The sequence below is a fragment of the Protopterus annectens genome, chromosome 3.part1 (genome assembly GCF_019279795.1).
Source record: "Protopterus annectens isolate FY-2018-M chromosome 3.part1, PAN1.0, whole genome shotgun sequence".
In the NCBI taxonomy this organism is placed as follows: domain Eukaryota; kingdom Metazoa; phylum Chordata; order Ceratodontiformes; family Protopteridae; genus Protopterus; species Protopterus annectens.
In genome coordinates this window covers 55,597,986-55,623,553 of record NC_056732.1, presented here as the reverse complement: position 1 = coordinate 55,623,553, position 25,568 = coordinate 55,597,986, and the positions used below count along the sequence as shown (strand labels likewise).

Below are 25,568 nucleotides of genomic sequence, written 5' to 3'. Positions count from 1 at the left end.
AAAGACATTATGTTGCAATACGAGCTCCATTAAAGTAGCTATGCATTCTATTTCCAATGAATAGTCAGTATTCTCTCTTAAAACATTTTTTAGAGACGCTATCCCAAAGTCATGGGGTATTATAGTTAACAGCATCTGTATGTCAATACTAATAAGAAAAATATTTTCAAGAAAGGGGCCATGACTCCTAGAATATTCACCTAGACTACTCAGGAAATGTTCAGTGTCTTTTAAAACGGCCATCACCTTACTTAATGGTATTTTTAACTGTCCCTCTACATAGAGAGAAATAAATTCTGTATCCCATCCCCTAACTGAAACAATTGGTGATAGGGTGGGTCTAGAAGAGATTTATGAACCTTTGGCAGGCCATGTATAACTGGTATCATGGGCTCAAGTACTAACATGAAATCATATAATGCTTTATCAAGGGTTTGTTCCATTAACATTTCATATAAACAGCTATGTAGCTATGTATATTATTAATAATACAGCATAAATGATTTTCAGTAACAGGTTCATATGTGGAAACATCTTCAAGCATTCTAGCCATGTATAAATCATATTTCACGGCATCATGAACCACAATAGATCCCCCTTTATCAGCTGGACGAATGATCAATGCTTCATTAGTCTGTAATTCATGTAAAGCTTTAAACTCAGCATGTGTCATATTATAAAAATTACTTTTACTCATATCAGTGTTAAAAAGTTCTTTCTCAACAGTTTTGTAAAATGTCCCAAGAACAGGAGGTAGCTGTGGTACAAAAGTACTTGCTCGTTTATGTACAGCAAAAGCAGTAGAATGTTCCCCAAACATAAGCTTGAAAGCTACATTCTGCATAAATAATTTAATGTCAAGCAACATACCTTCAATATGTACAGGCTGGGAGGGAACAAAGCTGAGCCCTCTATTAAGGACACTTACTTGCTCAGATGTAAGGCAAACTGAAAATAAGTTATAAATTAATGAAGAGGTCTCTTCCTTGTTCTCTCTTCTATTAAACACTCGTTCTCTTGGGACGGTTTCCATTTCTTCCGCCCAAAGCTGTAATTCCGACTCCTGCTCTCCATATGTGGTAGCTTGAAGGGGGCCGGGAAATTTAAAAGAACATTATCAGATGATGTAGAATTCAATTCTTTAGGTCTTGCTCCTGCAAAAACATATGGCTGAGATGGAATATTAACAGTTGCAACATCGGTATTCAAAGCCCCAGAAACCGAGCTAGAAGCCGATGTGTCAGCTATAGTAACAGATGACAAAGCAGGCTGCTGACTAGAAATAGATGATTGTTGCAGCTGTTCAGCCCCAGATATAGGTAGATGTAACTGTTCAGCCCTGGAGGGTCAGATTTGATCAGCAGGCACATCAGACATCCGTTCGAATCCATGAGGCCGCACAAAAATATTACCTTTCTTAAAATTTGCCAAGTCTCTGGCTAGTTTCCTTTGTTAATCATCTGTTGCCTGTCATCATAGGCTAGAGCATTCAAGAACACATTATCAATTTCAGCCAAATACAGAGAATAGGTATACTTGGTAAACAGTTCAGTTTGCAGCTTCTCTAGTTTCACAGTCAATTCTTTTTCATGCGGAGCAAAGAACTCATTGAGGAGCCTCATATAATTAAAACGTAATTCAACATTAAGTATTTGCCATTGCTTCAAGAATCCGCAGGCCCCTGGGTATGACTTTATGATGAAGGCAGGCCTCCATATGGAAGTGCTGCCATTGCAAATGTTTCAGCTTGTACAAGTCATTGTCAAATTCTTTAAGGAAATTCTTAAACATACCCAATCATCAGGCTCAACATTCGATACCTCCTCAGAGAAAACACAACCCAAAAGTGGGTCAAACATTACATAGTTCATTCAAATCCTGCCTTCTTTTAAACCTTGTTCCTCCTCTGCATATGTTGATCCCACAATTCCCATTTTTTTCTATGTAATTTGAACCTACCCTTTTCTAAAGATTCCAGTTCCAGTTGTTTTATCTGTTACTATATTCACTGCTTCTAATAAACTTGGTTTAGACTTTGTTTTCCATTTTCTAGTAACTGCTTTTTAGCAGCCACCGTAATTAGACTCAGCAAAGTCTTCCCATGTCTAGGCTTTTCCGATGCTGTATCATATCTCAAAAAAAAATAATTTCCTTAGTTAACCCAATTTGCTCACCCAGTATCTCTGACACAGTAGTCTGCAGGGAATCTTTAAAGTCTGCCAACTCATTATACTTCCAGAAAATCTTTTCCCAATTACATCTTTCTTCCCCATCACACTTCCAATATTTGCTGACTACCTGAGGAAGAATTCTTTAGTGTCTACTTGGGGTATAGAAATACCTATTTAGACAATTCCAAGAGAAGTTCCTAAATCTTCTAGACTTTGTTGCATATTTCAGAGACAAACATATATCCCCCATTGTTTCTCTGTAAATTGTTTATCCAGTCTCTCTTCCGAATCTCTGATTAATTCTTATAGTTACCATACAATATTTTGTATGCTGTACTAATTATTCCTTTTTTAACAGCAGCTTCTGTTCTACAGTCTACTAAAAACTCTACCAGTGCTGGTCTTCCATTTAGGATCCCCTATTATTTCTTTCTCTTTGCCTATACTCTAGCAATCAATGATAGGGAAAGCAGTCTCTAGCCTACAGTCCAAATAAATTCTTGGCCTCTTCACATTCTGTTACCTTTCCCTCTGTAATTATTTTTTCACCATTCCTTGGTTTGCCAGTTTTCTTCAATAAATTCCAGCCCCCTCTTGCCTAGTGTCTGTATTCCTAATTGCAGTCATCCCTACTGGCAGAGTCTCCTTTCTCCATTCCCATGTTGGCTTAGTTCTTAGAATACTGTGTTACTTTATGAATATAATATTCTGTATGGTTATTGTTATTCTCCTTATGGATCTGCTACAAAATCCCAGTCTCTCCTTGTTTCTTGAGCCCCCCCCCCATTTCATCATCACCCCTTTCTACTTTGAATTCTAGGTTTCTGCTTGTGCTATGTATAGGAGCCTTAACTGTGTAACACTGAAATACTCCTTCAAATCAGGTAATCCCAAACTACCTTGTTCAATTGGAAGAATCAGCTTATCCCACTTGACTCTTGCCAAATTCCCCTCACAGATTAAATCTTTCAGCTCTTTATTAATTGTTTTCCACAACTTCTCCTCTGGTTGATAAAAATATGCCTGACCTGTGTATAAAAGTAAAGGGACAAAAACAGTTTAACTGTTTGTATCTTACTATCCATATCCATATAAAAGAGCTTCCAATTTCTCAGTTTTTGTATTAGCTTTTCCCACATATCCTTAGCTGTCACACCAGAATCCTTTTTAATCCATACTCCTAAATACATCATTTTATCATATCACCATAAATATGGACACTGCTGAATCAATTTGTGTGTGGGTACAATTTTACAGCTATTGCCTTTGTTTTAGCTTCATTAATTTTGTATGCTGAAAAGATTTGAAACTTCCTTAAAATGTTTCACAACACTGAAATGTTCTTTTCTAGTTTTTATCAGGTATAAAATAACATCATCTGCAAATAGAGGTAGCTTTTCTATACTACCATATCAGTTACATCCCTGAATTTCTGTGTCTTTTATTTTCTTTGTCAATAGTTCTAAATATACTGAAAATAACAAAGGGGAAAGAGGATACCTCTGACTGGTTCCTCTGGAACCTACCCACTTCAATTTTCTCCTCCGAACCCTCTTACATCCTCCTAATTAACCTTATAATTTTATCAGAGAATGCAAATGCTTCTACTGCCCTGTGCATAAACTCCCAGCTTACTCTGTCAAATGCTTTCTCTGCATCAGGATCCACCAATATGGTATTTTCTTACATTTAGCATCCCACTAGATCATCAGTGTTCTGTTAATGTTGTTAAATGTTTGCCTTCCCTCCACAAAACCATCTTTTTGAGAAAAAAATACAATTATTTATCAATTTTGGCATCACCTTTGCCATTCTTTTAGCCATTATAGACAGAAATAATTTATAATCATGATTAGGATTGAAATGGGCCTGTATGAAGCTGGATCTGATGGATCTTAACCCTCTTCATGTATTACAACCACCAATGCTTTCTTCCAGGATGTTGGTGCTTCACCTGTTCCCCTTAAAATACCATTAAGCAAAACCTTCCAAATTTTTATCAGTTTTTTTTCTCTCCTAGCTTTAAACTTCCACAGGAATGCCATCTATTCCTGGGGACTTTCCTGTGGATTGGTTATACATCACCATTTTTATCTCAGCTCCTCCTGTCCTAACTGTTGGTAATTGAGCCTCATCTACCTCTAACCTTGGCATATTTAATTCTTCCATAAGCATTTCCATTTGTACTATTTCTTGATCTCCATATTTCTCTGCTTTAGACAGACTTTCATTAAGTTTACGAAATATTTGTAGTACTCTCTACAGGATCTCTTGTTATCTTCCTTGTTATAGGCTTCCTAAGTGTGACGACAATCCTTTCTTCTTTCTGTTGCCTGAGTTGTTGCACTGAAAGTTTTTGAGATCTGGCATTATTATCAAACTAGTTGCTTAACAGCAATCTTTCTAAACTCATGCATATTATTGAGGTATTCCTTTATTTTCTGCTTAGCATTCTGTAAATGCTCCTCTTCTTGTTCTGTGAGATATCCCACTTATTCTGTAATACTTTAACATCTGTCAGTCCCTTTAAATAATTTTTTTACTTCTTAACCATATCTCTATCTCATTTCCACCCTATTTTTAAACTCAATTTTAATTTTATCCCACTCCCTACCTATATAATCTGTAGAAATTTCTATCTGCTCTAATAACTGCAGAATAATTTCCATTTCCCATTCCTTAAATTCCTCTCTTTTCAACACACAGGTTGGAAAGCACCAGTGTCTCATTTTTATTTTATTACCCTGTGTTTTTTATTTTAGTTATTATTGGTGTGTGATCTGAAATAGTTATTGGATGAGTATCAAAATTATCAATTAAATGCTCATGTTCTTGTGAAATGTAAGTTCTGTTTAGCTTAGCCCAGTTTTTGTATCATGGGGAATAATATGTAAATTCACTCCAAACTCCTACTCTTGAATACAGATCTTCCTTGTCAAATATTTTTATAAATTTCTTCAAAAATCTACCCTCCTTTGTTATATTTTCTCTTCTGGGCCCCCCAGAGACATCTTCAATACTGCAAATCAAATTCTAGTTCCCACCTATAAGTAATATTCCCTGCTGAAAACTGATTACGTTTCCCAAAATTTCCTTATCTTGATTATAGCAGTTTTAGGTGGAATATAAATACATGCCAGAATAATCCGCCTCCCTTTCCAGTAGCCCCTTAGTACTACAAATGTACCATTATTATCTTTTTTATCCTCTTCTATCACTATTGGAGCTCCTCTTGCAATTATAAGTACTTCTCTTTTCCTTTTTCACAGGTATTCCTCTGAATAAACTTTTATCAAGTTCACATGTACTTTCCAAATGTGTTTCCTGTAACACAGACATTTGCACTCTACATTTTAAATATAGTTCACTACTCTTTCTTTTTTCTGTGAGACCATTAACATTTAAAGATAATATAGAAAGTACCCTTATGTTAAAAAATTATTATTTCCAACCTTTTTAAGTATCTAGTTCCAGCTTTTGTGTTACCTACACACACTGTTTGGCATGTTGATGTTTTACACAGTTGTTTCTTGTGATATCCATTTCAGCCCATGTCACAATTTACAAAACTTGTTGTTTTGTTTTATTGAAAGCCCTCAAACAAAAAATACAAATACATCCCCAGTACACCTCTAAAACCTTAACTAATTAACTTAACACTAATGAACAAAACTATGTACATCTTCAAATACTGAAGTTTTACTCTCCTAATAGGAACAGTTGTCCCAAATTGACAGCTACACTTACAGATTTGGATAAACCTAAAAAGAAGGCTAACCATGTTAAGACACATGGTACAGCCTGTGCTTCTAGTGAGTGCTGTCTGGTTTTGTCTTATTTTTATTGCTCTCCCACAGTTGGGAAACACTTGAACACTTTCAAAAAACATTATCTCCTAGCCTGTTTTATTGTTCTTTATCAGATTGCCTCCACAGAGGCATGTGAACCAGATACAAAGTTGCTTCTACAAGCATTTATTTATTTATTTATTTGCTAGAGGAAAACTTTACTATATTCAATGTTCTTTTTATTTATTTGCTTTCTCTTAAAACTTATTACTAGATCAAGGCAAGGGCCTTAATCTAGTCTTTCCTATATCCAAAAAGAGAAAAAGCACATCAGTTTTTCTTGCATCATACTCTTTTGACCAGACTACTCTTCTTTTTTTTTACATTACATTGCCTACATTTCTTAAAACTGAACAAGGAGGAAGAGAAAAGAAGGAAAAACAGGGGCACCTGTTTACTTTAATACCCCCACTACACTTGAAAATAATCAAGAAAACTTTACTTTATAGCATGCAGATTATACCATGTATTATAAAAATATTACTGTTAAGAACTTTGTTTTACTTACAAAATATAATTAATAATGCTTTGTAATCCCACATTTATTGGTCAATTTTTGAGTTGCAGGTTTTATTCCTGTTTATCTCCATCTCCGAAATCCAGTCCCTACTTCCTTTCCAATGTACTGTCAGTTCTTCTAATCAACTCTTGTGCTTTTTTCTGTCTCTCAGGGTTTTTATGTTGAAACATTGGAAATGAAGCAGAATATCCTGTTACTTGTATTTTCTCCACAGCATGTTCTGCATCAGAAAATGATTTTGTCCTTTCTGGAAAGAATATTCTGAAGATACATTGGTTTCAGCTGGTAGGATTGCATCTTTACTATTAAAGTTCTAGGTTGTTTTCTCATGGTCAGGTTTGGAGCATACACATGATGTGCCCTTTCAATTAACAACTCTTGCTTTGGAATACCAGTCCAGTTGTTTATTTGTGCCTTCATAAAATTAATAGTCTGTTCTTTCCAGCTTCTCTGATACAGTGGAAAATCTCAGGGTTTCTCTACATGCTCTATGCTCTAATTCTATTATTTTTTTAAACATCTCTTCTTGAGCAGTCTCATAGCTAGCCCTTTCTTCATTTTTGACTTCTGATTTTTGCAGTTTTATCACCTCATCTGAATATCTGTTTAAAGTGTTTTCCATGTTTGCAGGCTTTTGTAATTTGAGTTGATAATACTCATCAATGTGTTGTTTATTTTAATCAGCTTGGAGTACATTTGACTTATTTTTCCTCTAGGTTGCTGGAAGTCATGTCTTGCACCAAAACTGGAGCTTGTAGTGCTTTTTGCTGAACAGCTGCAGAATTCTTCCTAGTTAGTGTGTTTTCCTCAACTTTGTGATTGATTTTCTTTCAGGTTCTCTGAATTTCTTTTTTTGTTGGCATCCAGGCAGTGCACTTACTAGCCAGTTACTGAAATGTATCCAAAATACAAGTTTACTGGCTATCACTTCTGAGTTTCTGTTTTCACACTGTGAACGCTGAAATTAAGCTGTTACTCAATAATCAGTCATCTTGGAAGGCATTCTTAAATAATACTTGATCCATACTGTAGGTAGGAAAGAACACTTAGGGTTGAGCTAAACTGTAGGAGAGCGTGGAGTCTTTCTTTAAATGCCTGTGCCTAGAATACTCTCCTTCACTTGCTGTCAGGTTAAAAGTTGGCAGAAAAACGTATTCAGAAATGGGCACATTACTTCTCACAAGATCAATCTTCTAGTCTGTAGTGAAAATGAAGGAATTTTGTAAAGCAGTTCTAACATTCTGGCATCAACTTTTCTTTCATATTAGAAGCATAAATACATTTAGCAAATTTAATGCTGCATGACTTTCTAACAAATACTTTTAAGGACAATTGTTTTAATTCTAATTTTGCAATTTCTTTTCTAGTCTTCGCAGTTAGTGAATCGACTAAGTAGCTCTCCAGTTTTATTTGCCCTGTTGTTTGTTACCTACTATGTTTATCTGAATTCTTGTTTATTCAATACTGCCAAATGCTTAACTAAGTATGTACAAAGTTTTGTGTAATATAGATAATTGTTAGTAGTTTCCTATCTCATTCCTGGGAAATCCTCTAGTGTGTGGTTTTATAGGATGAGTTTTTTTATTATTGCCAGTTTGACATAAATTTGCCCTTCCTGTTTCTTTCTTCCACCTAGTATTTACTCTGTTTACACCTCACCCAGGAATCTATAAAACTCATATGAACTCACTGTATTGTTATCTATACAATTTGTTTGCTGCATGTTCAGCTTCCTCTTGTTATATCTGTATATGACATTGTCAGATCTTATTTCTTTTATTATATTATTGACAATCATTGTTTCAGTTCTAATTTCTTGTATTATATTATTGACAATCCTTGTTTCAGTTCTTATTTCTTTTTATTACTTGGGCCCAGGGCATGACTATAAATTGGTCTTCAGTTGACCACACCTACTGTGTTAACAAATAGACAAACAATCAAACAAACAAACAAATAATGTTGTAAGAAAAACTGCCAAGTTACTTAGACTAAAAATAAACTCATCTATGATGGATCATCTTTTAGCTCTTTGGTCTACATGACTCATTCCTGTCTACTATCGCCTTTATATTTGTACCATGCTTACTTAAATATATAACCTTGCGTCCTTGGCTTTTCCATCATGTTTTAAGTCCATCACTGTTTCCATGTAGAACTATATGTGAAATTTTCTTGGGCTAATGTTCTTAGCTCAGTAATATACTCAGTCACTGGTTCAGAATGCTTTCTAGTATAAGACTCCTATCTGTTTCTCTGATATCTCAATAGGTATATCCTTAAAATGATTTTGCAATAAGGCTCTTAGATCCATATAAGTCTTTTCACTTGATTTGAAGTAAACTTTTCATTAACCTGTGGGTTTTGACTGTGCAAAACAAAGTTTTTTTAAACATCTAGTGGAAAGGTATTAAGAAAATTATTTAAGTCAGGAAGTTTTCCTATATGGAAAATTGTGAAAAATTAAATCTCTTTTCAATCCATTATAGGTATTTTGGAGGAACTTTAATTTATCATATAGAGCTACGTATAATTAATCTTTAAGAGCTTCACTGAATCTGGAGATATTTAATCCATCTAAGTCTCACAGGCATGGTAATACAAAATTAATATAGGAAGCTTCAGGACAAATACAGAGAATAATTTTACCACTCTATGAATAGCAATGCTCTAGACCAAATGACCTATAGCAATGTGAGAGGCAGCAACCTCATATACATTCAAAAATCTAGATTATTGGGTTAAGTGCAATGTTTGCAACCCCATAGATTCAGAGTGAGTGCTCCTAGATGGTACCAGGACCTGAACACTCTCCTTAACTTATGAACTTCTGACATTGTCCTTCTGCATAACTTTCTGCTGCATAACAGATATGTTTTACTTCTTTAAACACCTTTACGGTACACTGTTTTAGGTCTGGCTTATCCTTCCTTTACTGAGAGCTGAACTAGAAACTGTTTTAGATTTACTCTTACCTGTTACCCAGGCAGATATAATATTTCATAACTCCTATATGTCCTTTTCACTCTGCAGCTTATCTTGGTTTAATTTCTCCAAATTACCATAACAGGAATAAACCCTATTCCTAAGTCACAACATAATTAAAGTTTATAAAATTAGTATTGATTTAGTATTTGATATTAGACAAGAGTACTTTTTCAGCACCTGCAATGTGCCCAGGATTGAATCATTTTCAAATCATGGCACCCAATATTAATGCTATAAGGCAGTTTACCAAGCAAAATATGTTTGCCCATCTCTTACAGTCTGCCTTACTTTTCTTCCATTCTCACCCCTCCCATCATTCAACATCAATAAAGCTTCCTTACTTTAGTAACTCATTAAAACTGAGTACCATAAAGAAAGTTGGAATGCTCATTAGCACTTTCATGCTGCATACAGAGTACCTGCAAAATGTTTCATTATCAGGTTAGATGAATAAGACATGTTATGCACATCACCTGTAAAATGTTACACCATCAGATGAGGTGTTGAACATGAGAAACAACCAAATAGAACCATGACAATTCAGTTCCTCCACAGACTTTTCCTGTTATAAAAGCAACTTTCTGTCTTTCTGCATCCTGTGCTGAAGATGAAAAACTCATCTTGCACAAACAACCATCTCTGTTTTTTTTTTCTCCATGTTGTCCAGCGTCCTTTGGACCTATGTTCTGTATCACGGGATCACCTTAGCACCTACTTTGGCTTATACTTTGGACTTATCCCTCACCTCCTTGATTTCATATAGTCTCACATATTCTTCAAGGCCTTAGAAGGCAAAGTTTTTTGTTCTATATTCATGCTTGGTTGCCAAAAAAATGAAACTTCCTTATTGGAAGGTCTGAACTAAGAAATCATTTTTTTTAATCTTTTTGTCTCCTATTTTACAGATTTTACTGGATTTCTACTGTAGAAATAGAACATGATTCTTTAGCAAAAAAAGTAAAAAATTCTCAAATCTCATTAGAAGACATGATTGTTTGGATGGAATTTTAGCCAGCATAGCTTTGAGTAAGACTATTGTAAAATTCTCAGACTCAAAACTGCCTCAACCTTCACTGAGGACAAGTGCTAATGTTTCTCATCTGCCTTGTGATTGAACAATGGTCCCAGTATTTCTGCAACTTTTAAACTCAATAACTGCTTCTTCTTCAGTCTCTATGCTAAATAAGTCTGTGCTCAGATACCTCCTTATTAACCTTCTGTATAATAAACTCTAGCCAGAGTACACAAATTCTTCTGTGGAGTGACCAGAGGGACTCTTAGCCTCTTATACCATCATACAAAAGTGAGAGCCACATTCTTGGGGGTCATTCAATGGGAGGGATTCAGACAAATTAAATGTCAGTCCTGAAATACAAACCATGTCTCTAGCCTTTGTCCATGAAAATTCCCTCAGACATGCTTGGAGTTATTAAATCATATTACCTTGAGTATTAAAATCAGAGACATACCCTCTCAACCTTTCAGCATTAACAATCATAACACTAGCTTTTAAAATTCATAGCAGAGTGTCAGAATGGGGAGCAGTTCCTTATATTTCACAGTAAAAGGTTTTTATATACTAGACCCACAGAGTCTGTGATAATGAAAATTTGAATTGGCTTACTTCGGTTATTTAATAATACTGTACCAGTAAAGAAGTCACACTTTATATAGGAAATCAGTAAATCTTTGATGAGCAAGGCAAGATCTGCGATCAAAAAGCAGGGTTATGTTTATATCACAGTAGTAGTGAGGTATGTACAGAGGTAATCTGGATTGTTCTATTACATTTTTATACTGGGTGAGAAACACTTTAACAGCTAGTTTTCCATCAGTACTAGACATGAACTTTAAGCCCAAAGAAAGCAATTAAAGTAGCATATTCCTCGTCACCTTACCTCTTACTCTGCATAACTAGAGTGGACAGTGTTAGAGCAAGCCGTCGTGCAGACTACAGAGGATGAACGCAACATGGCTGAGGGCTCACTGGGCTGTTTTGGGAGCAAAAGTAGGTTAAAACAAACAGGTAACATGCAGCAGATTTTTTTCTCTGTGACTATTTGCTTGTTGCAGTGAACCATCAGAAATCACTTTGAGAAGTTAGCCCCAGATTATGGCTATTGTGAACATTTTACCTAGTTATGTTGTCTGCACACATGCAGATTTCTTCCACATAAAGATGTGGAACTTTGTAGAGAACACAGAGGAATATAATTGTGTCATGCTCATAACAAGTTTGCTGGTGATGGTATCTATAAAGTTTGTTATTTTTATTAATTTTTTTTTTAGAGGTGTAGCTTCATATGATTTTTAAATCTCCCCCTTGGCTAGCCTACTGACCCATTTGTTGCCCATCAACATAAGAACCCCTTGTCCACTCATTTATTTTGGGGGGGGTCAGTAGACAAACACCAGGAGTGCTGCCTTCATTTTGGGGGACTTTTTTAGATATATATGCATCTGTAATGTGCTTGCATAGTGGTGCATGAGTATTGTTTCTACACTTTCGGTCCCCAATTTGTACCACATGGGCTACCATGGAAGTGACAGTCCATTCAATAACCAGCCTTGTCTCCTTCCTCATGAGGTGAATGAGCTGGCACCTGCTATTCAAGTCTCAGCTCTCCAATGCTTGCTTCTCCAGCACCCAAGCAACTAATCAAATGTGGACTGGCTGAGGCAAACATCAGGGCTTTATCCAGCTAAACTACAGAGATGTATTGCCAGTTATTTTAAGAATGAAGCAGTGGTGATATATCCTGTGCACACTTGATGCAGATCTGCAAGCTTATGAATTCTTTGCTGGTTACACATGGAAGTAATAACTGGGAAGGCACACTCATCTGCAACAAGCAGGATCCTATTTCCTGTAGTGTATTTCTTTAATTTTATTTGACATTTGTTTACCAGAAAAGTCCAACTGTACATGTACCCATTTTCAACAGAGGCCCGGGGAGGAAAGCTCCAGAAGTACAATTTGTATACATGAAGAAAAAAGAGATAAAAATAAAAAAATAAAAAAAAAACAATAATGTTAGAACAGACTATATAACCACAATAATAAGCAAAAATATTAGAACACAATATTTACAGAGATTAACTCAGGCATTTTTAAAAGAGAAAGGGTAGAGTATGAGTGGTATGAAATAATAATTCAATGTTAAGGTATACTGAAGGAAAGATGTAGAAATAGAGATGAGACAAAATTTCCTGTATCATGAGCTTTATTTACTGTGTTGGTGAAGGATAGTAGATCACTGGTAGTACTGTGTAACAGTCTGAATCTGTGTTGGATGGGAGAAAGAAGACTGCTGTTGGGTAGGTATTGAAGGAATTATTTGTGGATATATGTCTGTAGAATTTTGGATACAGGAGAAAGAACAACAATAGGCCTATAACTGGATAGTTCTGTAGAGGTGCCACCTTTGTAGAGAGGAAGGGTGATGATCTTTTTCCACAGTGGGGGACATAGGCTTCCTTGATAGACTGATTAATGAGTATGGAAAATGGGAAAGCTATCGAGTCAACTGCCATTCATAGATAATCGTTAGGAAGATTATCAGCAAAGGAGAACAAGGTTTGAGTTTGCTCAGCAGAGACTTATAAAGGAATTGGGTACTGGTTGTAGAGAGAATGAAGACAGGCTGCTAGAAGGAGGATGAGAGTACAAAACAACAGCCATATCAGCACATAGAACATATTGCATGGAGCCTGTACTTCTAAGCCCATAAGGCAATCACCACACAATCCAACATTCTAGTCACTGGAGACTCCATTGTGATACGCACTGATGTCCCTCTCACCAGGCTGAGTAAGGAGAAGGTTACAATCACTTGCTTATCAGGGGCTAGGATCTACCACGTTACGCATGCACTCAGGTCATTGGACCACAAATACCAGTATGGCTCAGTCATAGTCCACGTGGGAGTAAGTGACCTGAAACGTACCTCCCTAGACTATATGAAGAGAGACATCATGGAACTCTTGGAATATGTGTCTCAAGCTGGTATAAGCCTAGAATTGAGCAGCATTTTACCTTCTCCAAGGATGATGCCACAATATGAGCAAAAGATGATTGACTTTAATAATTGGCTTAGTTTCTGGTGTCATTCTAAGGGGGTACAATATTTGTCAGCATGGAAGGAGATGGTTAACAGAACATGCTGCTTTGCCAGGGATGGTGGGCACCTCTTAGGGTCATAGGTTCATAGGGTGGTACTAGGCTATCAGCCCTAGGGCCTATACAACCTAGCCATAACAATTCCCTGGCTATTTCTTCCCACACTATTTACTTCCCTGGACTCCTGTCTAGCAGGGTGACTGAAGTGATCCCTGGGGTGAATTTCCTTTCTCCCATCCAATCGTCAAGGTTACTTTTGAAGAGGGCCAAAGAGGCACTCTGCTTGACATGTATGGGCAGTCCATTCCAGAGTCTGGGGAATCTCTGGGTCAGGCACCTATCCCTCCAGCATGTTTTGTTCATTGTGATGACAAGGTTTAGATCCCTGGAGCGTGTGGCTCTGAGGGATTGGGATTTCTTTAAGTGTAGCATGTCCAACAGCTCTGGGTTTGACATGGCCTTGTATGTTAAGCAGAGATCGCCTCTGAGTAGACGATATGTGACAGAGTATAGCTGGAGTTTTTTTAAGGTGGCCAAGGTAGGGTATCTGCTTTAGGCCTGTGATTCTTTTAGTGAGGTATTTTTTGCGGTCTTTCCAGTTGTTGCAGATGTCTTGAGAGGTACATACCAAATGGGGCGTTGTATTCTATAATGGGTTTAATGAGGGATGAGTACAATGGGACAATAACCTCCTTTTTTCTGGATGAAAAGCCCTTGGTGATGAGGTGTGCCACATAGAAGGATTTCCTGACTGTTGTGGCGATGTGGTTATCGAAGGTGAGACCACTGTCCACCTGTGTCCCTAAGTCTCTTATCACACTTTCGGTGTTTAGTGCACTGTCACCTATGTGGTAATTCACGGGTACATGTTTTTCCCAAAGGGGATAATTATACATTTCTTGGCATTGAGCTTGAGCCCATGGCTCTGGCACCAAGCATCTGTTTCTGTAAGGCCCTTTTGTAGAGTATCCACATCATTTGGGGATTCAATAATGGCTCCCAGTTTGCAATCATCTGCAAACTTTGTTAGCCAGAGTCCCTTAGTGTTGGCCTGTACTTCAGAGAAGTAGATGCCAAACAAGAGCGGTTCCAGGTTTGAACCCTGAGGTGCTCTACTTGTCACTTATCTGGAGCTGGATTTGGAGTTGGCTACTTTTACAGTGTGAGTTCTGTCAGTAAGCCAGTTAGCAACCCATTGGGTGACGTAGGGATTAATGCCCAGCTTAGTAAGTTTATCTATGATTCCAGAGTGGGGGATGGTGTCAAAGGCCTTGGCGAGGTCTAAATAGACTGTGTGGACAACCTTACCCTTGTCCATGGCTCTGGAGACTGACTCGAAGAAGTCAATCAGGTTCAGGAGACAAGATCGGCCCTTCATGAACCCAAACTGGGTGAGGTCCAGTGTTTGAAGGCTGCCATTGTCTTTGTTTATGTTCCATGATAATACGCTCCATGGCCTTGCAGATAAGGCTCGTCAGACTGATGGGACGGTAGTTTCCGGGATCCAAGGTGGATCCCCCCTTGTGGAGAGGGATAACTGTAGCTCTGTACCACTCAGTGGGCACGAAATCTGAGGTGAGGCTATGATTAAGCATGACACTTAGGTGAGGTGCCAGTTCATATTGTAATTCATGTAGTACACAGCCCGGGATGTCATCTGGTCCCATGAATGTTGTATTCTTAGCTTTGGAGAATGCGTTTTTTACCTGTGTGACTATTATTACCGGAATTTGGCAATCTTCTGGTATTGAGATGGGCCATTTAGGGAGTGAGAGGGGGGTGAAGTTGGCACTGAATTGATCTGCCAGGATATTGGCAATATCCTTGGGATCAGTATATTTAATGACATTCTGTTTTAGCTCAGAGCAGATCTGAGCATTGCCATTTAGATTCTTGACATAGTTATAGAATACCTTGTGGTTGTCTTTGGAATCTTTGGCAATTTTATTTTCATAACTAGCTTTGGAGGATTTTATGACTGATCTCAGTTTCTTACTGAGACTGGTAAGGGAGTTTTTTGCATCCTGGGATTTTCCTCTTTTCTGCAACAGCTTCTTCCTTTTGTTGTAAAGTTTGTTTATGGCAGGGGACCACCAGATTGGCTTCCTTTTTTTGGAGGAGAGCATCTTGGTTCTATTTGGGATGGCATGATTCATGCATGAGTGAATGTGCTCGTACAGTGCCTTAGTGTAGGTTTCAGCAGTAGAACTTTCAGTTCCCGTCTGATGGGTTCTGACTCTCTCCTCTAGGCTTTTGAATATTAGCTAAAACATTGTCTTCCCCATAGTGCCTTTTTTAGGCAATGCCAAACTGAAAGTACTTCCAACATAGCAAATCAAAACCAAGAAAACCTAAAGGTCTTACTGCTCAATGCTAGGAGTCTAAACAAAAAGCTCCACTCCCTAGTAGCTCCCTTTACCCTAGAGAATGCTGACATCTGTACGGTCACTGAAACATGGTTTAAAGCCGTGGACAGCACACCAACAGTGCAAGGTTATAATGCCTTCCACACATTTAGGCCAGCTACTTCAAAGGCAGGGACTAAAGGCAGAGGTGTCTCTATTTACATCAAAAATAAATATACTTCAAGGCTGGTCAAACAGGACAATGCGCTTGAGATGCTCCATGTTCAAATCACCATAGGTAAAATTCAATACTATTTCCTTGCAAGCTATACGTCCCCCTGTATGACCCAGGAAACCCATACCTTGTATTTAAACTTAATAGAAACACTAACCATCCAACCCAATACCATAGTCATGGGTGACTTTACCCCACTATTAACTGTGAATTCTATATCGCACAAAACATACATGCACAGAGATTCCTGGATTTTGTAAACACAAACTCCCTGGACCAAATAGTCAATACACCAACCAGGGATGCAACCATACTGGATCTGGTCCTCACTAGTATGGGAGAATGCTGCACACCCTCTACTGTAATGCCTTCCCTGCTAATGTCAGACCACAAAAATGGTCTCCTTTGAAGTAAAAATAAAACCTGGACGCCCAGCTAAACCTGGAATATTCAGGAACTATTCTAAGGTTAACTTCCTGCTATTATGTGAGAACCTGACAAAATTTCAGGCCCACATAAACCCTGAGAAAACTGCTGCCTATGCAGAACTGCTCACAGAAACCCTGTACAAGCATGTCAATAGCTGCATAGAGGCAGCTGTACCCACCAGGAAGAAGTACAGAACTAACTCAAAAGACAAGCCACTCTGGTGGAATCACAACATCAATTGGCTGTATAACAGGAGGAAGAAAATCATGACAAAAATTTGGAGGTGCAGCACCCAGCAGGATAAAGCAGTTTCATCAAACTAAACAAAACTCAGAGGACAAATAAAGTTTAACAAAGCCAAATTTGAGGTAAGTTTGGCCTCCCAGGCCAAGGACAACCACAAAGCATTCTTTAGCTATGTCCGCAACCTCAAAGGTAATACACAATTGTGTGCAGACCTCATTGCAAATGGAGCCACCTATATTGAGCCGGAATATATAGCAAACCTCCTGGCTGATGAATTCAGCTCCAACTTTACCCACCTCTCCCCCTCAACCTTCCCTCAGGAAATATCATCAAACATAACTCCCGCTAGTATCACTAGGGAACAGGTCCTTAATGCTCTCTCTAAGACCAAGAACACTGCATCAATGGGCCCAGACAATATCAGAGGATGCCTTCTAAATAGCATGAAACATGACCTATCACGGCCTCTGTAATTACTTTTTAACTGTAGCTTCTAAACAGGCTTCATGCCTCATGAATGGAGAAAGGCAACAGTCATCCCTCTGCACAAAGGTGGGCCATCTACAGACCCGGGAAACTACAGACTCATAAGTCTCACCAGTCTTATATGTAAAGCCGTGGAAAGAGTTCTCATGCATACTCAACCTAGTGGACTTCTTTGAGAAGGTCACCAAAGCAATGGACGAGGGCAAAATCGTTCACACTGCCTACCTTGACCTGGCCAAGGCATTTGACACAATACCCAACCTAAGCATTGTTGACAAACTAAAGAGGTTAGGTACAAACCTGTATGCCACCCAGTGGATAGCCAATTGGCTTACAAACAGAAGTTAGAACTGGGGAGTCCACCTGTATAAAGAGGCCAGTCACAAGTGGAGTCTCTCAGGGATCAGTTCTTGGATGGCTCCTTTTTGGCATTTACTTCTCAGAAGTCAAGGCCAATGTTAGTGGTCTCTGTCTGACTAAATTTTCAGATTGCAAATTAGGAGCTGTCATTGAATCTCACATTGACACAAATGTTCTCCAGGAGGGGCTGACACAGACAAACAACTGGTATCAGAGCCATGGAGTAAAACTAAATGCCAAGAAATGCATAACAGTATCCTTTGGGAAATCATCCATCCCTGGTAACTATTATATTGACAACACAGCTCTTAGAGCTGACCCAGTAATCAGGGACTTAGGGACACACATAGATAGTAATCTAGTCTTTGACCATCACATGTCTACAGTTCAATCTATATTGTGCACCTTATAAACAAAGGTATGGCATCTAAGTCCAAGGAAGTCATTGTTCCACTGTATTTGGCATTCATCCGACCTATCATTGTGTACAATGCACCCTTTGGTATGTACCTAACCAGGCATATCCAACAAATGGAACATCCACAGAGGTTCCTCACTAAAAGAATACAGGGAGTAAGTAAAGTGCCCTAGGCAGACTGCTTCAAGGCCCTATCTTTGTATTCTGTCTCCTACAGGCTTTTGAGGGGAGATCTATGCCTGGCATACAGGGCATTGTCAGATGTCACTCTGATGGACCTCCTGCATATCCACAAAGCAAACAGCACCAGAACTACCCATTCTAAAGACTTAAACCTTGCCTGTGATATAAATAGGACCTGCTGAAGAGATAGGTATGCATCCCAGAGACTACCTTGTCTATGGAACAGGCTCTCCATCCATGTGAAGCAGAGTTCCTCTCTAACCCAATTCAAGTACAACTTGGACAATTGGATGGGAGACTAGAAATTCATCCCTGGTTTGGTACCTATGTCTCTAATGGACAAAGGTAATGTGTAAATAGTTCATCTCCCAGGCCCATGCTTACACTTATCAAGGGTATAAGAACTTGTCAGAAATTTGGGATGCATGGTTAGGCTTAAAAAGGCCCTTGTGTTCGTTAGCCTAGTAAACACCTATGAGCTAATGAACCTATAGAAGGTGATGCTAGGAAGTTATTAGTAACAGAGGCTATGCTATTGAAGTAAGATTTAAAATGAGATGCTTTATCTGAAGAGGTGTTGTCAGTGGTGGGTAGAGAGGATGACATTACCTGGATGTAAATTTTTTTTGACTGTATGCCAGAACGTTTTTGGGTTGGATTTATGCTGATCTTGTGGTTTAGCGTAAAATTGTTTTTTTATCTAAGTTCACTTGTTTCTTTACTATGTTATGTAGTGCTCTAAAGTGTTGTAGCTTATTGTATGTCTTTTGTGTTAAGTAGCATGCCCAGGCTTTATCCCTTTTTTGCATAAGGGATTTGGTATAGTTAAAATGCCAGGAAGAGTAGTTAGTTTTGACTCTTCTTTCTGACAGGAGCTAGCCTGTTTAATGCGTTTAGGAACAGGCTTCATACACTGACTTTATTGCTGAGATTTCTAGATGCTTCTTTAACCTTCTTCTGTAAAACAGTGCATATAATATAATCTACATGTCCTATTACCTAACTGCCCAGTGTTTATATTCATGGTACACAATAGCTAAAGTCGAAGCAGAAGAAAAGCTAGCTGTAGTGAAGCAAAGTTCTACTACCACTTGCTGTTTTTTCCTAATCTACCCTGGCAGATATCTTTTCAGTTAAAGCTATGTAACCAGCTGGTTAATACTACGGTTTCCAATGTGTACATATGTAGAACAGCACCCCTAGTGGCTAGATATGCTTATGGCATTTTGTTCCTATACAGACCATCTGGAATTCTTAACACACTTACATGCACAAGAAGTGATGTGTTGCAGTACCTGTAGCCATAGTCAGAATCAATGCAGGTGCCCCCATTCAAACATGGGTTGGTAGAGTAGGAGCTGCAGGGAAGATGCTGGTCCTCTCGAGCTCTGCAGTAGCATTGTGTGTTGGTTGATGCTGTTAAAGAAACCATGGAAACACTTCCAGCAGTTATTATTGTTGGAACATGATCAAAACTGGTGCTGCTCCAACATCCTGCTGTGTGCCGACAGTCCACGTTCATACAATCATCAATACTGATCTGTGTGATGTTAACACCCAAGATGGCTTCAATCTACAAGGAAAGAACAGGACACAAGTAAGATACGATTTCACAGTGATGTATGATGTAAGGACTTGCTGCACCACTGAGGAGCTCTCAGAACAGTGGCTCTTGAGCAACATATAATAATATTTTCAGCATTCCAAAGTCACTTTGAAGAGGCGGAAAGTTATGTGTCAAGAACTTGTCATCTAAAAAGCTAAAACACCATGGACAGACAGACAGACACATACACATGCACCTACTATCTAAAGGAAATTATAAACCTTTGAAGTGATCATAGAGACCATAAGATGCCTAGCCATATACAAATTCAGAAGACAAACTTAAAAGTTTTGAACCACTCTTTTCATCCACTTAATAGTGCTCCCTTCCCAAACTGAGCAGAGATATGCATGATAACCCTAGTGAAAATCTATTTCTTCCTATTCATTCATTAAGACTAGCCTTAAAAGTAGCCAAAATAGCACTTTGTTTGACCTGTAGTGGTAACTTATTCCATAGACAAGGAATACGTTGAGTTAGTAACCCACATATTTAGCGAATCTTGGTTATTCATATAGAATTAGGTGTTTGTAGAGCCACTGGTTTTGCTAAGAAGTAAAAGGTCTTTCTTGGCTTGAAAAGTGAGACACTGGTCACCACTCAGCAACCTGTAGGCTACTGACTGTAAGGAGAATCATGCTAATCTATCGGGGTAGTTGAGGATTCAAGACCTTTAGCTTTATTGTTTTTTAATTCTTTGGGGCCTTTCCATTTGAGCAATGTACATGGATTTGTAGATACCAAAGGGGGTATTGTATTCAGTGATGGGTCTGATAAAAGATGGCATCTTTCGAACTTGAAGATATTCCCTTGGAAAGTAACTGGGCCCAGATAGAAGGATTTACTCACTATGGCAGAAACATGATGATCGACTTGAGTCAAGGTTATCAATAGAAGTACCTAGGTAGTTTGGGGATCAAGAATCAAAAACAAACAGAGCTGCCTCTATTCATGGGTTGGTTGGAAAAAAAGAGACCAGTTGTCATAATACTTAAGGTCTTCACTTCACATGCACAAGGTACAAGGTTTGATCCTGATTTCTGTCTAATGGCTATATAGAATTTGTATGTTTTTCCTGTGTCTCTATGGAGTTCCTCCTACCTCCTAAAAACATGTTGTGTTTCCACCTCAAACTCACTCAAGAATGGAATTGTGGGCAGCAGTACAGACTGTAAATGGTGCCTGTAGGGGACAGAGCTGTACAGACCAACAGCTTTGGGCATCATCTGTGATGTGCAGTATCTTCAATATAGGAGAACATAGATCACAGACTATGCTCTGTGTCAGGACTAGTCACTCAGTGTTGGAAAAACTGGCTCCAGATGATACAGTCATGTTGACTAATGTCACCTGAAATGGGCATGGATATTGGCAGTGATAAGTGGGATGAGGACCTGGCCTTCTCCGACCTACACCAGGGACCATGCTAATGATAGAAGGGGTGTATATGCCCCTATTGCCCAGTGTGTGCCTGTCATAAAGCCCAGCAGTGCTGAATCAATAAGCTACTGGATGGCTGGTGTCCACTGCCCAGCCTCGGTTACCTGGGATAGCTCTGTTGGGTGAAAGCTGGATGTAAAACCAATCAACCTGCCAAACATGAACTAAAAATTGCTACACTCAGTGTAGGTCCACTGGATGGCACAGGATGATGCCTGGATGTTAATGACCTGACGGTAAGGAGGAGGCTGGAGATTCCGTGTATCCAGGAGACAGCAAGAGAGACCCTCCCAAGATCACATACAAGAATGGCCAACATGCAAGTCAGGTAGACGTCCTTCTAGTAAGGAAAAGGCAATGGGGTAGCATCAGTGCTTGTAGAGTCACCCCAGTGAAACAGCCCACAGCATAAACCACTGCTTGCCACAATCAGTTGCAAACAGTGGTCAGAGAAGGCTTTTTGACAGAGACAAGGCTAAAGACCTGGACATTGACTACAGAAAAAACACATGAATTCAGGGAACCGCTTAGGGCTCTAGCACCTCAAGAACAAGGGGAAATAGGTATTGTTGAAGAATGGAAGTGCCTCAAAACAGCATGTTTGAGGACTATAGAAGAGATATGTGGCCATGCCAGATTTGGAAATAAGATACATAAGGAAAGTTGGTGGTGGAATGCAGAAGTCCAGGAAGTCATCAAAAGAAAGATGGAGTGCAGGAAAAAGTAGGATATATAAAAGAAGGACCAGGCCAAGAATGAATCATTTCTGGTTAACAAATAGGCTGCCCCGCACTAGTGGTGCTGTGGTAGCGTTGTCGCCTCACAGCAAGACGTTGTCGCATTTTATTCTCAGCTAGAGCATTTCTGTGTGGAGGCATGCGTGAATGGGCGTGCCTTCGTTGAAGGTTGTGCATCAGGGCTGGTAACTCGGCACGTAAAAATCCACTACCAAACATTAGCGGACCGGAGTTCCGCTGTGGTGACCCCTAACCGGGATAAGCCGAAAGACACAACAACAACAAATAGGCTAAGAGAGGAGTTGCAATAGCAAATAAGAAGATGTCATTGGCAGTCTACCAGCTTCTGGAAAGTGACTCGGTAAACAGTACAAAGAAACTGTATCAGGTTGCAAGACAAAGCCAGAAAGATAAAGATACAGTCAGACACCCTTCATAAGGGGTGCCAGCAATAACCTGCTCACGAGTCCACAGGACAGCAAAGGTAGAAGGAAGGAATAGTTCCAGCAGCTTCTGAATGGAGAAAACTCCACAGAAGCTGTACTGCCCCAAACACAGCCTATGATAAAAGAAGAGAGAGAGAGAACCTACACCAGAAGAAGTAAGACCATCACTAAAGAGAATGAAGTCAGGGAAAGCAGGAGGCTCAGATGAGGTCACAGTAGACATGATCAAGATGTTGGGTGAGTTAAGGAAGAAAATGCATGGCTAGGATGGGGTAAAAGAGGAAATTGCCCTGTGTGCAATTAGCCAATCCAGATCTCTTTAATGTAATACTGGCTTATTCTGTAGTCATCTGGGATACTCCTTTCTCTCTATACTGCTTTGATTACCCTCAGGAGTGTCAGTGTTCAAGAACAAACTGGCCATTCCACATTGGGCAGTATACAGGTATCAAACTGGCCATTCCAGATTGGGCAGTATACAGGTATCAAACTGGCCATTCCACATTGGGCAGTATACAGGTATCAAACTGGCCATTCCACATTGGGCAGTATAGAGGTATCAAACTGGCCATTCCACATTGGGCAGTATACAGGTATCAAACTGGCCATTCCACATTGGGCAGTATACAGGTATCAAACTGGCCATTCCACATTGGGAAGTATAGAGGTATCAAACTTCTGTCATACTGCATGAAAGTTCTGGACAGAGTAATTGATCAATGAATACCTGGAGTAGTAGAAAGTAAGATGGGAGATGAGTACTTTGGATTCAGATCAGGATGCAGCACAAATGAAAACTGTTCCCTCTTTTTTAAGTACAGCTTGAGTGGTGTAGTGTTTCATGGTGGCAGGCTAGAAGCAGATTACTACACTTTAAAGTTTTTTTTTTAACTAAAACATAAGCACTGTTGCAGTCTATGCAGGCAGGATATAAAATCTATTAACTGTTTGCTTCATTTGTAGCAAGGAGTTTGATACAGTTTAAAGAAGAAATAATTTCTTTTAATAAAATGTCAAAAAGAAGGTGGGGCAGGGCACAGAAATGGGAGCTGAATGGCTGGAGGGCATGTTGTGCATCTGGCCACCTGGTTGGTATGCTTTTTTTTGGTGGGTGGGCATGGATCTAACGCTAATAAACTAATAGCTACAATGTAGCAATCAGCATATTACAGTAAAGTTTTTTTCCTTGCTTTTCAATGAAAGAGAGTGGGGTGGGGGGCATGGCTGTAACTGTAATACACCAATTGGTTCTGTCACAGGGTGCTAGTGCAGCCAGCTATGCTTCGATTCCTGTGGATAATCACAGCAGTATAGAGAGAAAGGCATATCCCAGATGACTGGAGAATAAGTATACTAGTGCCAGTGTTTAAGAACAAAGGGGACATTCACAACTGTGGGCAGAATAGAGGTAGCAAACACCCGTCACACTTCATGAAATTTCTGGAGAAAGTGATTGATCAAGGAATATGCGCAGTACTAGTACGTAAGATGGGAGATGAGTACATTGGATTCAGATCAGGATGCAGCACAAAAGACCCAATGTTTGCAGTGAGACAGACAGCTGAGAAAAAGCTTGAAATGAGGAAAAAGTCCAACTAGGCATTCCTAGATTTGGAGAAAGCAGATGCAAAGTCCCAAGAAAGCTGATTTGGTCAGTCCTGCAAGTAGTTTAAAGTCCCAGAAACATTGGTAATATTAGTGCAGACTATATACAAGTATCCAGTAACTCAAGTATGAACTGTGTTCAGTCTCACAGAGGGGTTCCCTGTGGGAGTGAGTGCACATCAGGGCTCACTTCTGACCCTATTGCTGTTAATACTGGTGATAGATGACCTCAGCAAACAGGTCAGAGGGGGCAGCTCAACAAAGCTGATGTATGCAGATGAAGTAGCATTACAGGCAGAATCTGAACAAGAACTTCAGCAAAAGATAGAGTGGAATACAAAATTGAAGGCACGTGGTATGAAACCGAGTACAGATAAGACAGTGGTAATGTCTACAAATGGAGGAAATATGAAGAAATTGAGAAATGAGATAGAAGGAAAGATAGTGGAACAGGTTAAAAGCTTCAAGTATCTGAGAGGGGTGGTTGATGAGAAGAGAGCTCTGAATGAGGAGGCCAAAGCTAGAATCAGAGGAGCTGCAGCCAACTAGCACATAATGTCAGTTGTGGTGTATGACAGAAGAATGCCAAAGAAGCTGAAAGGTAAGGTGTATAAAACAGTGGTGTGACCAATACTACTGTGTGGTATGGAAACATGGGAAGTAAAGGCAGAGCAGCTGAAGAAGCTAGAGGTGATGGAGATGAAGTACCCAAGATGGATGGTAGGATGCACATGGGGGGACAGTAGAAGATATGAGGACATCAGTGCAGAAGCTCAAGTAGCTCCAATTGCAGAGAAGGTCAAAGAGAGCAGATTACTGTGGTTCTGGCACATGTGCAGGAAAGCAGAACACAATCTAGTAAAGAAGATTTGGGGCAGATAAGAAGAATGCAAGAGGAAAAGAGGGCATCCAGCAAAGAGGTGGATGGACTGTGTGAGAGACCTGTGAAAGAGGTGGATGGACTGTGTGAGAGACCTGTGAAAGAGGTGGATGGACTGTGTGAGAGACCTGTGAAAGTCAGGCATTTGAAGAAAACAGGGGAGTAACAATGAATATAGAGAGAGATGGTAACAGTTGACATGACACCCCGACCCCATTTAGAAAATGGGAAAGAGGGCTTTGACAATGATGATGATTAACTAGGACTCTTATAACTGTATCTGTCTGAAGAGGAATACTGTTTATAATATATGAGGTGGGAAAAACTGGCCGGGGGGATGCTACTCTGGGGATGGTTCTGGGTGTCACCTGACCTAGTTACACCTCGTTTGTAGTGTTAAGAGAGGGTGTGCATGGTGGTATAGGTTGCTGCTGGAGTGATATTCTCAGATGACATATTTCTAAAGAAAACAGCCTTTGCTGTAGCTGACCTAGTGGAATGTACT

At 39.2% G+C, this 25,568-nt stretch overlaps 1 protein-coding gene across 1 annotated transcript in view; it reads right to left on the bottom strand.

Moving 5' to 3' along the window:
• Positions 1-25,568, bottom strand: part of LOC122797630 (neural-cadherin-like) — a 796,015-nt gene that overhangs the window by 222,926 nt on the left and 547,521 nt on the right. Inside the window, exon 22 of the mRNA XM_044066174.1 lies at positions 19,645-19,922. Coding sequence (XP_043922109.1) covers positions 19,645-19,922 — 278 coding nt within the window. The remainder of the gene's footprint in view (positions 1-19,644; positions 19,923-25,568) is intronic.